The sequence below is a fragment of the Perca fluviatilis genome, chromosome 6, assembly GCF_010015445.1.
Source record: "Perca fluviatilis chromosome 6, GENO_Pfluv_1.0, whole genome shotgun sequence".
NCBI lineage: Eukaryota > Metazoa > Chordata > Actinopteri > Perciformes > Percidae > Perca > Perca fluviatilis.
The window spans coordinates 25,178,500-25,193,377 of NC_053117.1; the positions used below are offsets into that span (position 1 = coordinate 25,178,500).

General features: G+C 39.5%; 1 protein-coding gene across 2 annotated transcripts in view; it reads right to left on the bottom strand.

Annotated features, from left to right (window-relative positions):
- Positions 1 to 14,878, bottom strand: part of sh2b3 (SH2B adaptor protein 3) — a 61,522-nt gene that overhangs the window by 31,960 nt on the left and 14,684 nt on the right. For both annotated transcript variants that reach the window (XM_039804589.1, XM_039804590.1), the window contains exon 2: positions 14,132 to 14,878. This exon is cut by the window's right edge. In XM_039804589.1, coding sequence (XP_039660523.1) covers positions 14,132 to 14,878 — 747 coding nt within the window. The remainder of the gene's footprint in view (positions 1 to 14,131) is intronic.

Here is a 14,878-nt window from a genome sequence, read left to right on the forward strand (position 1 = left end):
TAAGTTCTTACTGGACAGGTAGGTAAAGTCAAGATTGGTTGTTGTAAATGCATGCACACTTGAGCCCTCGTGCCAATAAAAAGTAATTATTTTCCAAAGTTATCCCATAAGAGCGAACCTACAAAGTTGTGGTAACTATTAAGGCTGCAACTAACGATGCAACTAATTATTTTAATAATCGATTAATCTGTAGATTATTTTTTCGATTAATCGGATAAAAAAAAACAAAAAAGCATTAATTTACATCAACTCAATACATACATACTTGTTGTTTTAGTTAATAGTTGTGTAAAGGTAAGTAACCCAAATAGCAGATACAGACAAGACACACACAGACAGACACGCAGAGACACACACACACACACACACACACACACACACACACATACACTTTCATTAAATTATTACCATCATTGTAGTAAGTGCAAGTTAAGTTCATTTATACACCACGCACTAATATATTTGTCAACAATAACTGATATGGGACAAAGCACATAATATATACATGACAGATTGAAAAATGAATGGGCCAAAAGTGAATAAAACCGTGTCTTTAGTCTTGCAAACTATACCATCCCTGCTTTACTAGCTACTGTTATTAACGAGCTAACGCTAGCTTGTCATGCTAGTAAGCTGGATAACGAGTAAACGGCAGCATTAGAAGAGCTACTGGAGGGACGTTACGTTCCTCACTTCAGAACGGAACAGATGTAGGATAGTGTAGTGACTTTACCCTGCTGTTGAACTCTCTTCCTCCTCATCAAGGACTCCAACATGTTTACGTTTTAGGTGCTGACTCTTCACCGTGGTGCGCCCGTGCCATGCCGTGTCGCTTTTTCTTATCTTGCAATTAACACGTTTTTGATTTATTTACTGTGAAATGCTCCCACACCTTGGATGACTTAGGTCGTACTGATTTCTCTGCCTCCGCCGTGTGTTTCAGAACAACGTTACGGGCCTCTCCGGTCTCTCTCCGTATTTCCTCTAGCCCCGCTCTGCTCTTTTTTCTTTTCTTTCGCTCCGCGCTGCTCCTCTCTGCGCTCAACTCAAAAAAAAATGTATCTCCGCGACTGAGTGGCGTAATAGTTGCGCGACACAACGAATCGATAATGAAATTCGTTGCCAACTTTTTTAGTAATCAAGTTTTATCGATTTTATCGATTCTTTGTTGCCGCCCTAGTAACTATACTGGTTGTACTGGCTAAGGTAGTTATTATCGAGCTAGGTTACTAGCAGCTAACAGCTAGCTTTGAAGTGCATCCAACAAACTCGTAATGGCACTTGTTTGTTTTCACGTTAGTGTCATAGACAGTATATAAGAATGGACCAACAGATCCCGTTGCTCTGGACGGAGACCAGTGAAGGATATTAGAAGCACTTTTCCGGTGAGTGCTGAGCGTTACAGCGCAGCCTCCAACTGAGAGAGACAATGTAAATGTGACGTGAGCAACCTGTCAAAGTGACGTGAAAATGAATGGCAGTCAATGGAATGCTAACAGAGGTGATATTGTTGTAGCATCAATATGGCGCCATAGGAGGTTCGAGTTCTGAAGCGAAGCTTACCCCCTTGGTTAGTGTAGCACAAATCCACTTTCCATTTCCATGCGCGTTCATGAGAGTTATGGAAACATAGGGGGAGGGGCGAGCTTGCTCTGTTTTGTTTGGTATTTACTTGGAACATCAACAGAAGTGACGTCATGCAGGAACTCATAGTGCACCTTTAAAAGGTCCCATGACCTCATAAGGAGAAAGATTCCAGATCGGCCCATCTGAGCTTTCATTGGCAGAGCAGGATACCCAGGGCTCGGTTTACACCTATCGCCATTTCTAGCCACTGGGGGACCATAGGCAGGCTGGGGGAACGCATATTAACGTTAAAAAAAACTCATGCCATGGGACCTTTAAGGCTGCATCTAATGATTATTTTCATTATCCATTAATCTACCAATAATGCCGATTGTTTCATCGTTAATTCTATGAAATTGAACAGTTTCTCAGAGGCCCCAGTGATGTCTTAAATCTGCTTCTTCTGTCCAACTAACAGACCAAAACTTTAAGATATTGAATTTACTGTCATATACAGTATATCAACAAAAAAAACAGCAACGTGTCACATTTTAGAAGCTGGATCCAAAAAATCTTTAGCATTTTGATTGAAATGATTCGTCAATTATCAATATAGTTGCATATAAATTGCCTGTCAATCGACGGATCGACTAATTGACTAATCATTGCTGCTCTAAAGTACATGAATTTTACCAACATCCTTGTCAGTACTTCACACTAGTAATATAAATAATCATTGAATTTGACTTGGACCCAGATAAGCGGCAGAAAATTTAAAATGAATGAAAAATAATTCATTTAGATTTGGGCTAATATTTGTTTACAATAAGAAAAAGCAATATTCCAATAATGATCAAAGATTAATATTCCTGTTTCTGACTAATGGCTGAAGACACGCTGTCCTTGTTATGTCACATCACACTAGTTTTCCTTCGGTATAAAACCTAAAACCTGATCTTTATGTCATGATGCTAATGTGGTTTACTCTTGTGGTCATCATTTTGCAAATACTGCAATTAAAGTGGACTATAACGGTTTCTTTTTACAGAAGCACCAACAGCAGAGCATAAATCATAAGCAAATGAAGACCCCACAACCACCACAGGGCAACCAGACAAGCAAATTATAAAAAAAAAACTTCTTTGTTCATCTTAATGTCTATCTAAATCTGGTATTTGTACAGTTTTAATACTTATAATTTATTCTTAGGGACCCAGAAAGTCTGGCTCTGAGACAGAGTAAAGCATAGATATAAAATAGTAAATAGCCAGTTTATTAGGTACACCTAGCTAAAACTAATTCAATACAACAGCACTCCAATAAATCCTACATTCATGAGAGTTATAATGTTCTTAATAAATTGGCAACTGAGAGTAAATAGTGTTGGGTTGATCTATGGAGAGTCTTAGAGTGGAAAACCTTAAGCAAGCACTTCCAAGCAGAGTGCCATGCGCTGAAAAATATGGTCATTATTAAAGAGTCCCAAGTTGAACTATGTGTGCTACAGGTGTTTACATGACAAACATATTTGGATAATGTAAATAAAAAGGAGTACTTCACATACTTTATCCAACTGCAATCACACTTACTTGAACAATGACATAATGATGCGGTGTAACATAATAGTGTTTGCAGGTGTGTGTGTGTGTGTGTGTGTGTGTGTGTGTGTGTGTGTGTGTGTGTGTATGTATGTATGTATTGGTAATGATGAATAAGAAGAATAGAAGTCAAGAGAAAACTGTTGGGTGAGGGTGTTGCACAGCTTTGCTTTGGGGGCTTTCCACATGCAACTCAGCAAGGTCATGTGCACTGGCACTGTGGTTTTAGGACACACACACACACACACACACACACACACACACACACACACACGCTAGGGTCAACAAGTGACGGTGAGAAAACGAACACATTTCAAATGCAGGAATAATTAACTATGATTAATCACCAAAGAAAAACTGTGTATTAAAACAGAGTCTTCATTAATGCAGGCAGAGACGCAAAGAAAGACAGCATGACAACCTCTTCTGCAAAAAGAGACTAGAAAACTAGAACTAGAAAGAGACAGAGCGAGAGATCTGACAAACATCTTGACCACATGACTCTAACCACTCTACTTCCTTTAGATGTTTCTATAGATTTGTGTCACACTAACACACACACACACACACACACACACACACACACACACTTCTATTCTGTATGAGAAGACAGTTTTCTGCCTCATTTAGACTGAATCCAAATAAATATAAACAAAAGCGACAGATGCCAGCTGTAGTAAACTGTATCCTCTGTAAGCTTTGTTGTTCTCCGCATCTTGGCTTGGCACAACCCCAATTTTGCAGACGTGTATAAAATGTTGACGTTGCAGAGGCAGCAAGCTATGCAAGGTAGCCCTTACTGTGTCTCCCCGTCCAAATCCTCCAGCTCTTTCTGGGGGCTCCCAATGCGTTCCCAGGCCAAGTGGGATGTGTTTTCCCTCTAGCATATTCTGCAAAGGAAGCCGAATTCTGCTATATGAACTCAACACTGCATGAATCTGCTTGTCAATTTCCTGCTCAACCTGACCCTTACTCATGAACAACACCCACGGCATTTAAACATGCTTACTTAGGACAGCAATGCACTCCCAACTCAAAAGGAGAAGGATATCATGGGTTCACACTCAGCTAAAAACCTCTCCAGCTTGCACTGGATGCTACAGAATGAATTAATGTTGAGTTGTAGAGCCTTCTCTCAGACATCCTGGCTGAAAAAAAAGCTTTCCTTGAAAGGCTAAACAGTGTCATACCCCGATAATTGGTCCCTTTTCTCTAAAAAAATATGTAGACCACTATGGAGGTTATGACTAACACAGGGACTTCACAAAGAGTGTTCTGGTGGTCTCATCCACAGACGGTATGTCAGTCGGGTTCAGTTCCTTAAAATGTTCCAATATCCATAGTCAAGCATTTGAGTTCAGCACTTCTCGTCTACTGAGAACAACGTGGGCAAGCCCATGGTTCATGTAAACATGGTCCCTGAAATAGATCTGGTCTATAAACTTGCGGATTCTGCCCACAATATGAGCTTTTGAATCACAAATCTCCACATGAATCATATCTCAAATTATATCAAAGGACATAACACCAACAAGTAGAAGAAAAAAAATATTATCTAGTGATCTACGGTATGTTGTCTACAATATATCAGAGGTTGCAATTCTTTGAAGCCCTTAGTTATATTTACACCAAGCCTTCCTTGGAAATTTGTGGGTTTTAACTTGGTAGGATCTCTTTATGACTCACTGTATTCCTGACAAGAGTCATTACTGCTGACTTTGTCTTAATCCCTTAAACCGACTTTCACGCAAGTGTGGTGTGTGAGGACTTTTAATTAAGAAGCAAAATGCTAAATTATATACTAAATAAGGTGGAATGTAGCCTGAATCTCTATGCACAGTGGCCAGTGTCCAATCCACCAACAAAAAGCTTAATCATCTTTAAAGAGCACTCATATTTTCCAATACTCTAAGTTTACCACAAAATAAAATGATGAATATTTTTGATGAAAAATCATCCATTTTATTGTGGTTACAGAAACTAGCAAAAACACTTATCCTGGTTTTTAGAAACCTAATCACACCTATTCTGAAAAGAGTGGGATGCTGTGGCAATATTCCACATTTCTGATCACCGAGACTAAATATCTTTAAGGTTTTATTGACCCAGATTCTGCTTATTGATTCAGGCTTCCAAAGTGTGTGTACTTTCCTAAAAATGCTCTCTTTGTATACACTTGTATATGCAATTATTTGGCTGCTTTTGTCCGACCACCTCACCGTACTTCCCAAAGACCAAATGGGTAAGTCTACATAACAGGCAGTTTATTTTTTTTTACTTAAAAGTATTATTATTATTATTATTATTATTAATAATAATAATAATAATTAAGAAATTGATCATCAAAGTAGCTGTTAGTTGCTGCCTTATTCTGTGCATAACTACGGCTCTAATAACTTCCACGGCAGTTTCACACGACTGTAAGAAAATCAAGAATCCCATGCAACCCTGCAGACCTCAGTTTCATCGGGACAGATTTAAGTAAAGGGTTGAGTGACAGTGGCCTATCATTTTATTTCAAACCAACAACATTATGCCAACCAAACAGACATATTGTTTTCAAAGGGATTACCAAACTCAAAGCCAACTGGAAGGCTGACTTCCAGAGGCTTTTTTCCCCTCAGGTGGATTGGACAAGATAAAGACCTGATAGGCAAAATGAGGAGACGGGGGACAAGTTCAGGCAGGTCAGCAGAGAGAAACTACAAAAGCAGAACCTTCAAGTAATCTATTTTTGATTAACCAAAGAAGACAAACAGGAGAACATCTACTCTCACGCTTCACCATCTATCAACATTTTACAATCTGTCTGGTTCGAACAAATTGATTTGTTACATGATATTCACATCATATATACATGTGGTGAGCACACAATACACAAGCATGCATGTGCACCCATGCACATATCTACATCCACTACATGACTGTCAAGTCACTTAGTTTCTATGTTTCATGAAACTCAATCCCTGGAAATAGGAAAAGATTTTACCTTGTGGGTGAGATACAAATACTGTTATGATGTAAAATGAAACTAAAGTCTTGTCTCTCTCTGAAGAGATAATCTCTGCTCTAAATACGTGTACCAGCCAACTATTGTCTTTCGGCGAAACAGTCCCAATGAAAACTCTGCACAGTGACATCTGCAAATTATCCAGAGGTACTTACATTTTGAATGTCATTTTTCAGTACTTTAAGCAGCACCGATCAAATTTGACGCACCTCAATCATAGCAGCAGAAACTACAGAGGCAGACATTTCAAAATGCATGATTTGAAGTGAAATAAATGTGTATTTTGATTGATTTGACTTGGGTTAACTGAGCCTAACATTTTAGGCTAACTTTAGCCTACAGTAAATAACCTTAACAGCTAAAACAGTAGAACATGTTCAATGAAAAACAACTACAGCATAAAGCCTTGTGTGAAGCAGAATTTGGCCAAAAGTCCAAAATCTCATAGCACAGTTATACTCTGGTTTGCTGGTCTCTCTGAAGAGAAATTCATTTGCTATGTTATTTAGGTGAGACTGAAGACAGAGTCCTTTTCATGATTTATTGCTCATTATCGTGATGATTTAGGGGATATTCTTTTTAGTAAAATGTCATTCATTTCAGGTGGGTTCCTCTGGATGAATGATTATAAAAAAAACTTGAGTTTAAGGAAGGGAACATTTTGTGTTGTTGATTTGATTTATAGAGCCTGAGACAAGAGACAAAGTAACGTAAGATGTTATATTCATGTCTGACAAATATATCACCACTGTGACTGTACTTTTTTGGCACCCTGTAAGTCCATGTGGGCTGGGCACTTAAATAAATAGCGTGTGTGAAATTTAATTTTGTGTCTACCAGCCCAACAGCTAGTGAATGTTCACATTTTACCAGCCACTCAATAGATTACCATTTTTTTTGGCTGATCAGTGAAGCAAATCTACCAGCCACATGCATATCTTTACCAGCATTTGGCAGATGGATGGTGCTGATTTTGTACCTTGTGTGGGACTCTTCTTCTACTTTTAAGACCTCTCACATGTTTTGTAAGAATTTTGCATACCTTGAGTTACAAAAATAATAAACACTTGAGAACTTGCCACGGACCTACAGACATCTAGATCTCGCTCCGTCTGTCCTCTTCGCTGGCTCGTCTACCTAAATTTCAGTCTGTCTCCTACTGTTGTGTTTCCTGTGTCTCTCTTGGTTGGTTTCATTCTGTTTCTGGTTCAGCTGACTGGGGCCCATATGTTCAGACCTTTAGTTGTGGTATGCAACAAGAGCCAAATTAACGCTGCATGTTGCCATATGAGAGACTGAAGTACAACAAGTAACACAGAACAGATGGACAGCAGAGTCTGGTTGTTGGAAAAGTATTTTCCACTGATCTTGCAAACTCCTCTTATTGCCAGTGAGTGAGTGGAGTGAGTGAGTGAGTGAGTGAGTGAGTGAGTGAGTGAGTGAGTGAGTGAGTGAGTGAGAGAGAGAGAGAAATCACAGCGTAGATAGAAAGAGAAGAACGTGAAAAAAAAAAATTTAAATACAAGATTGCACAATAACATATATTTACATGCATTTTTACTTTGACTCCGTTAAATGAGACATAATGCCACATTTGGCTTTTTAACAAGGCCTATTTCTGGAAATCCTTCTATTTTCATTTTACTGAAGGCTCAAGATAAAGTGTTACATGACCCTGATGAGAGAGAAAAGCGAAGACAAAGCTTTTACCACTATAGATGTCAACATATATAAATTAAGTGTGAGAGAGCACAAACACATACAGACAGAGGACAAACTTTAAGAGCAACATGATACATAGTTGTAGGCACATTTACACACAAGCATGAAATGAAACCATGTGGGACAGATTAAGGCTGGAAAACACACACACACACACACACACACACACACACGAGAGGGGTGTGATTAAGATGAAGTCTACAGGAGGTCTGAGGAAACATATCTGCCATCAGCCTGCAGCAGTCTGTGGGAACTGACTGGAAGAGAGAATACCACGATTTTCCTGGCAAGATGCTAGCCTTGTCTGTAACCTTGACTACCGTACGTCAGATGAAAGGAAAAGTAGGGCTTGGTGTTGTAGAAACAACTACTTCGGTTAAGAGAAAGTCAAAGCTGAGGATGGTTACGATGAGATAACTCCAAGACTTGACGAAAACTGCAAATTAAGATACTAAGAAAGTAAGCGATATACCAGAACAAATGACACACATTCGCTTTCTTCTAAGCTTTTTGGGATTTAGACTAAATTATCTAAAATAACTAACAACATGACAGGAATGTTAATTGTTTATGGGTCCCAGTGTCAGTTTGTCATCATGGAGATACTTGAGGCCAAACTTTAAAGTGCCCATATTATGAAAGAAAAAAAACTTTTTCTGGAATTTGTGGTGTTATTTTGTGTCTCTGGTGCTTCCACATGCATACAAACGTGGAAAAAAAAAAACATCCATGCTGTTTTGAGTGAGATACGGGTTTCTGAATGTATCCTGCCTTCAGTCTCCGGGTGAGCTGTTCAAAATCGACAGGGCTTTCTACGTCATCGGCCCAAACATTTGGTGTGTGCTAACCACTTTTAGCTAATGCCACATCAGCTAGCTGTTTCTCCAACTTCAGTCAGTACAAGGCAGGATTAGCCGGGAGACTTCTTCTAAACGAGGGCGCACTTCCAACTTTGCGTGGAATACCTGCAGACGAGGGACATGTAAGTAGTTCTATACAACTTCTTTTGTAGATTAGGGTGAACTTGTGTGTGTTGTAGCAGTGTTTTGCCATTGAGAACGAGGTGGCTAACCGCTAGCAGTGGCGCTAGCAGTTAGCAACCTCGTTCGCTAGTCCTCACCTAGCTACTGCGCATGTGCGACTTCCAACAGAGATGGATAGAAATGTGATGCCTCACTCTGTAGCTAAAACAGAGAGCTCAACACACAGGGTGAAAAGAGGAGCTTCAGCAATGTGTAGTACAACAAAAATATGTTTTTTTTTTTTTTTTTTAATTAAACCATGTAAACCTATTCTGGTACAAACTCAAAATACAATTATGAACCTGAAAATGAGCATAACATGGGCGCTTTAAAGGCCGAGACAAGATAAAGACCTTAAGTTTAAAGTCTCAGACAACACTGAGGACATCATGGAGACTTCTGCTCATTTCAGCTGACATGACAAGATTCACTTCTGCTATAAAACAAGTATTACATCGCCTTGGCTATTTGGTCATTCCATCTGCAAAACAAAAAAAATAAAGACCTCAAACCTGCTTATATAACTGGCAAAGGTTGAATCGAATGCATCCTCTGCTAGTGGAGAATTTTAAATCTCAAATTATCCCTGAATTTCCCGCCTGTGGATTAATAAAGGCTTCTTATGTTATCTTATTAATTGCCACAGCAAAACAAATATATCATATGCATGAGCACAACAAGTAGATTGTGATGGGAAATAACTGTAGGATAATTTTCATCCAATTAGTAACAAATTCGATTAGGATTACTTTAATATATTCAATTAACTTTTTTTGGTGTAAAATCTAGGAATGCTAAAATTATCCAATCTCACCAGAACATCACTCAGTTTACTATTTCATAACTTTAAGCTTGGGCCATTTTTGAACACAACAACACAACACTATAAAGTGTAAACTATCAAGTGTCTGTTTAGTATTCATATTTCCACAGCAAATAAAGAAGCATAAAAGAGATGGCATTCTCATAAATTAAAGCTGTAGCCTTTCACAAAGTTTGATTTTGTTTTACAGTAGTTTTGCCTTCAGTTAAAACCTGAAAAAACTGTTGTGACATTTTCGCAGTTGTCAGTAGTGTGGTTATTTCTCCTGCCTTTTTTATAGTAAGCAAACAATTGTGATATCATTTTTCTGATTTGTTGACAGAAGAAAATCCTGGAGAAGACAAATACAGTCATTCACACACACTAGACCACAAGGATGAAAAAAATACTGTACATGGGAGCAGTTTTCCCTAAATGTGTTTTGTCCTGTCTTGTGACACAGAAGGAAGATGTAGTTTGGGGCATTCTGGAATGCTTTCACCTCCCCAGGTTATGTGAATTAAGCAGTTTAAAACGGTGTTAAGACTGACATTAGTATTGCATAAAAAAACTGGCTCCACTTTTGCCCCCGACAGGGAGCTGCGCCTTGACGGTATTATCAGTTTCCATGCAGCTTCCTCTTTTGTGCAAAATTAGCTCACTGATATTACTGCTGTTTCTCACACAGAAAACTGTTTAAAAATACATATGAACACTACCCATGGTTTATTATCTTCAGTGCAGCCAAGATACTGTATGTGTGCAGCGTGTAGGCAGTCACAGAAAGAGCCCACAGATGTGTGAAACCCCAATTTACCTCCACAAAAAAGAAACCGTAACAACACAATATATAACTCAACAACCCCTACATTGTATGTGTTTTAGGGTGTGAACACGTGCTTTAATTTGTCCACAGCTCTCCTTCATTTAAGGCCATTCTCAGAGCCTGAACTCTCTGCCCTGCCAAGATATCTAACACACACACACACACACACACAAAAAAAACACACACACACACACACACACACACACACACACACACACACACACACACACACACACACACACACACACACACACACACACACACACACACACACACAATGCAGTTGGTTAACTAAAGCAGTATTGCAATCAGCCAGGAAAATCCTGCCAATGCCTTTCCATTCTGATCACACACACACATGCACACGGTTCTATCATCAACTGACTTACCTCACACACATGGTTAGGGCTGCAGCTGGCTGAGGAGATGATGGCTGCTAAATATAAAACGCTACAAGCACATATACATACATATACATACATACACATATACACACACACATATATATATATATATATATATATATATATATATATATATATATACACATATATACATACATACATACATACATACACACACACACACACACACACACACACACACACACACACACACACACACACACACACACACACACACACACACACACACACACACACACACACACACACACACACACACACACACACACACGACACACACAGGCATTGAACGTCTTTTTCATTGACCTGTGTTTGAGCCAAAATACACACTTTCACACACCCTGAAGAGACCGAACTCTGCTGTCTCATACTGTAGATGGCGGCGGCTAAGACAGCAGTCAACTTAGCCGCTCTGATTACTGGTTTGGGGATCTTGGGGGACTGGGTGTGCAAGCACATGCATCCTTGCAGCTGGCCCCATCTGGAAATATTGCAGGGTTTTATGCCGTGAGGTCTCATGTGGGGAGCCAAGCATGCATATAAGAAGAAGAAAAAAAGACATCCTGCTGTGCTGCGATGAGCTGTCAAGCAAGGACAGTGGAGGGCAAGGTGATCTTTCTTGAAACTTGAAAAAACAAGTTACCCAAACAAGTATTTTAATGTGACAATTTCACATTTTCTGATTGTTGAGTTGATGTTGAAGTTACAAGTAGAAAAGTTGACGGCTGAAGCAAACCCCAAACAAACAGGAAATAGTGTAGGAGGCATATCTACTCACCAAAGAGTAAAAGAACACATGAATATTGCAGATTCTTTGAGATAATTGAGCCCAAAAATGCCACACTGGGCAAATGCTGTGCTTAATTAACGCATGAAAATTAGAGTATTATAAAGAATTGTGTGACAGTAATCAGCGAGGCACAGACAGATTTAATCTATCTTAACTCATACGAATTTCCTCAAGCTTATTTAGGTTAAAGGGCAAACTATCTCTTATTCTATTTTGAAAGGTTATCAGTAAGAAATAAATGATGGAGTTTTAACAGCGACACTGCTATTCTGCATGCAAAGCATGAACAGACGTGATGCTCTGATGAGTGTTCATTAGTCTAAGCTGTGACCAGACTAGTAACATCACTCTTTGGCTTCTTTAGCTTATTTAACACCAAAGCCTGCTCAATATCACAGCACACTCTGTAGCTGCAGTTAAAAAACAAAACAATCACTGAAGGCAAAGATATGATGAAAACCATTAAAAAACACAGTTTTGTAAGACAAAGCTAAATGTCATCACAGCTTTGGTCTTGTACTTTCATGTGGTAAACTGTACGCCAAAAGGAGCTTCTTAGATGTAGCAAAATATCATTTATGAAAATAAAACAGAGAAAAGAGATGATTTGAAAAAGAAGGGGGAACCCCTGTGACTAAAACAGCTGGAAACAGGAAATTACTTTTGTGTGTGTGTGTGTGTGTGTGTGTGTGTGTGTGTGTGTGTGTGTGTGTGTGTGTGTTTGTGTAAATGTAAAGTATTTACATGCATTTGTGTCACAACCTGGCAAACTGACATTAACCAGCTCTTTAAAGGCTTCTGTGTGTTTCCATTGTATTGATGAACACAAACAGATCTACAGACTTGCGCATATGAAACACAAGCTGAGGAATCTGCCAGCTGTTAAATGTTTCAGTGGTGTGCAGATTTCTCAGAAGAAGCCCAACAAACAATTGCAAGAACTGCAGAAACTCAATCTTGTGAAACACAGTCCTATGAAAGCAGGCATCTGCTGTACCAAGAACAGTTACTGGGGAATTGTAAGCCATTGATTATATGATACATACCTGCAGTTACATACATATGCTACAGCTAAAATAAATGCCAATGATAAGATAAAAATAATTAAATGTTGTAAATATAGTACAAATGTATGGTTTTAGATTTAATTTGTAAGTAAATCAGAACTAAATCCCAAATTGGTACACTGAAACATGATTATGTGTCTCCACCAACTTTGACTTAATTTCAATACTGAAAAATCTGAAGAAATACTGCAGCCACTTCAAGGGCAAAACATTGTTGCTGCACTGCAATATACAGGCTAAGACTGAAATCCATATACCAATAAAGCAAATATAATTTTGTCATAAAACACTTGATCAATTATTCCAAATACTAAGAATATGATAGCATGTGCAGCCAACTGCTAATGCTACTAATGTTACTACCAAAATAAATTTGAAGACAGACCGCAAATGTGGTTCTAACTATTGTAGCATATTTACAAATGGAATATTTACATGTATGCAACTTCCTCTCACCTTCCTGGGTAACCAATGGGCTGTTGAGCTTTTATAGACACCATTTATAAGTCATCACATCTCGTTTGGAGTGGCAATAAAGACTACATGAGACTAAGGAAATCATTGAATGTGTGGATTGTAGTGTGAATTTTAAAGTGTGGTGAATCATATACATACATACATACATACATACATACATACATACATACATACATACATACACACATACACACACACACACACACACACACTACCAGTCAAAAGTTTGGGGTCACTTAGAAATTTCCATTCTACTCCATTACAGACAAAATACCAGCTGAGATCAGGTGCATTGTTTTTTTAATCAGGCTAGCAGTTTTCAGATTACATTATGTGCTTACATAATTGCAAGTATTCCTGACTTTTGTTGAAAGAAGTGGCTGATCTTTAATGCAATATCTACATTGCCCATTATCAGCAACCATTCATCCAATGTTCCAAAGGCCCATTCTGTTTACTAATCTGATATCATTTTAAAAGGCTAACTGTGAAAACTTTGGAGAACCCTTTTGCAATTATGTAAGCACATAATGTAATCTGAAAACTGCTGCCCTGGTTAAAAAAAACAATGCAACTGATCTCAGCTGGCATTCTGTCTGTAATGGAGTGGAATGGAAATTTCTAAGTCTTTAAGTGACCCCAAACTTTTGACCGGTAGTGTACACACACACACACACACACACACACACACACACACACACACACACACACACACACACACACACACACACACACACACTGCAAGACCACCGTTACAACCATAATGTTGTCAGCCAATACTTGGTTTAAATAAAATATGTGTGTAAGCATGAGCAAATGTTTCTACCTTTGGAGGATCATAGAGCTCCAACTGGTACCTCTCTCCTCCTCCTCCTCCTCTTCTTTCTCCTCCTCCAACTTGAGCATCCCTGATCCTCCTGACCAGCAGGTTGCAGCGTTGCCAGCGGGGCTGAGTGTCTGAGATAGTGTCATCAACCAGCAAGTACCTCAGTTGGCCCTCTTTACAGCAGCCGCTCACCTCTGACCTCCTCTGCCTCATGCTTCCGCTGCGTAACCAACGCAAACGACCCAGGAAGTGAGAGGCTACTCCCGCCACAGACATGTGTGAAGAGGCTGGGGTAGTGGCTTCAGAGTTCATACAGGAGGAAGAGGAGGAGGATGACACTCCCTCATTTGTGGAGGAAATCCCACCCACTCTGTTGCCATTATTTTGGGGATTGTTGTTGTTGGTGGTGGGGTTGCTAGGAGACAGGTCCTGGGATGAGGGGGGGCTGGGCCGTTTCTTGAGAAGCCGTCTTACTGTCTGCCGAATTTGGCTGACGGAGAAATGTGTGACCTCAGCGTGTGCAGAGTTGGAGGTTGAGGAGTCAGAGGAGTACAGTTCAGATACCTGACGATGATCCGTGACAGAGATCTCCTCGTTGCTACGGCTACGAATCAGCAGCGAGTCGCTGCCAACGCTACGAGTCGACCTTCTGAGCACCACCGGGTTTCCTGCCGCACATCCCAGCGGCTGCTCCTGTTCCCTACTCAGCACCACTGGCTCCACTTTTGGTGACACCACAGTAAACAG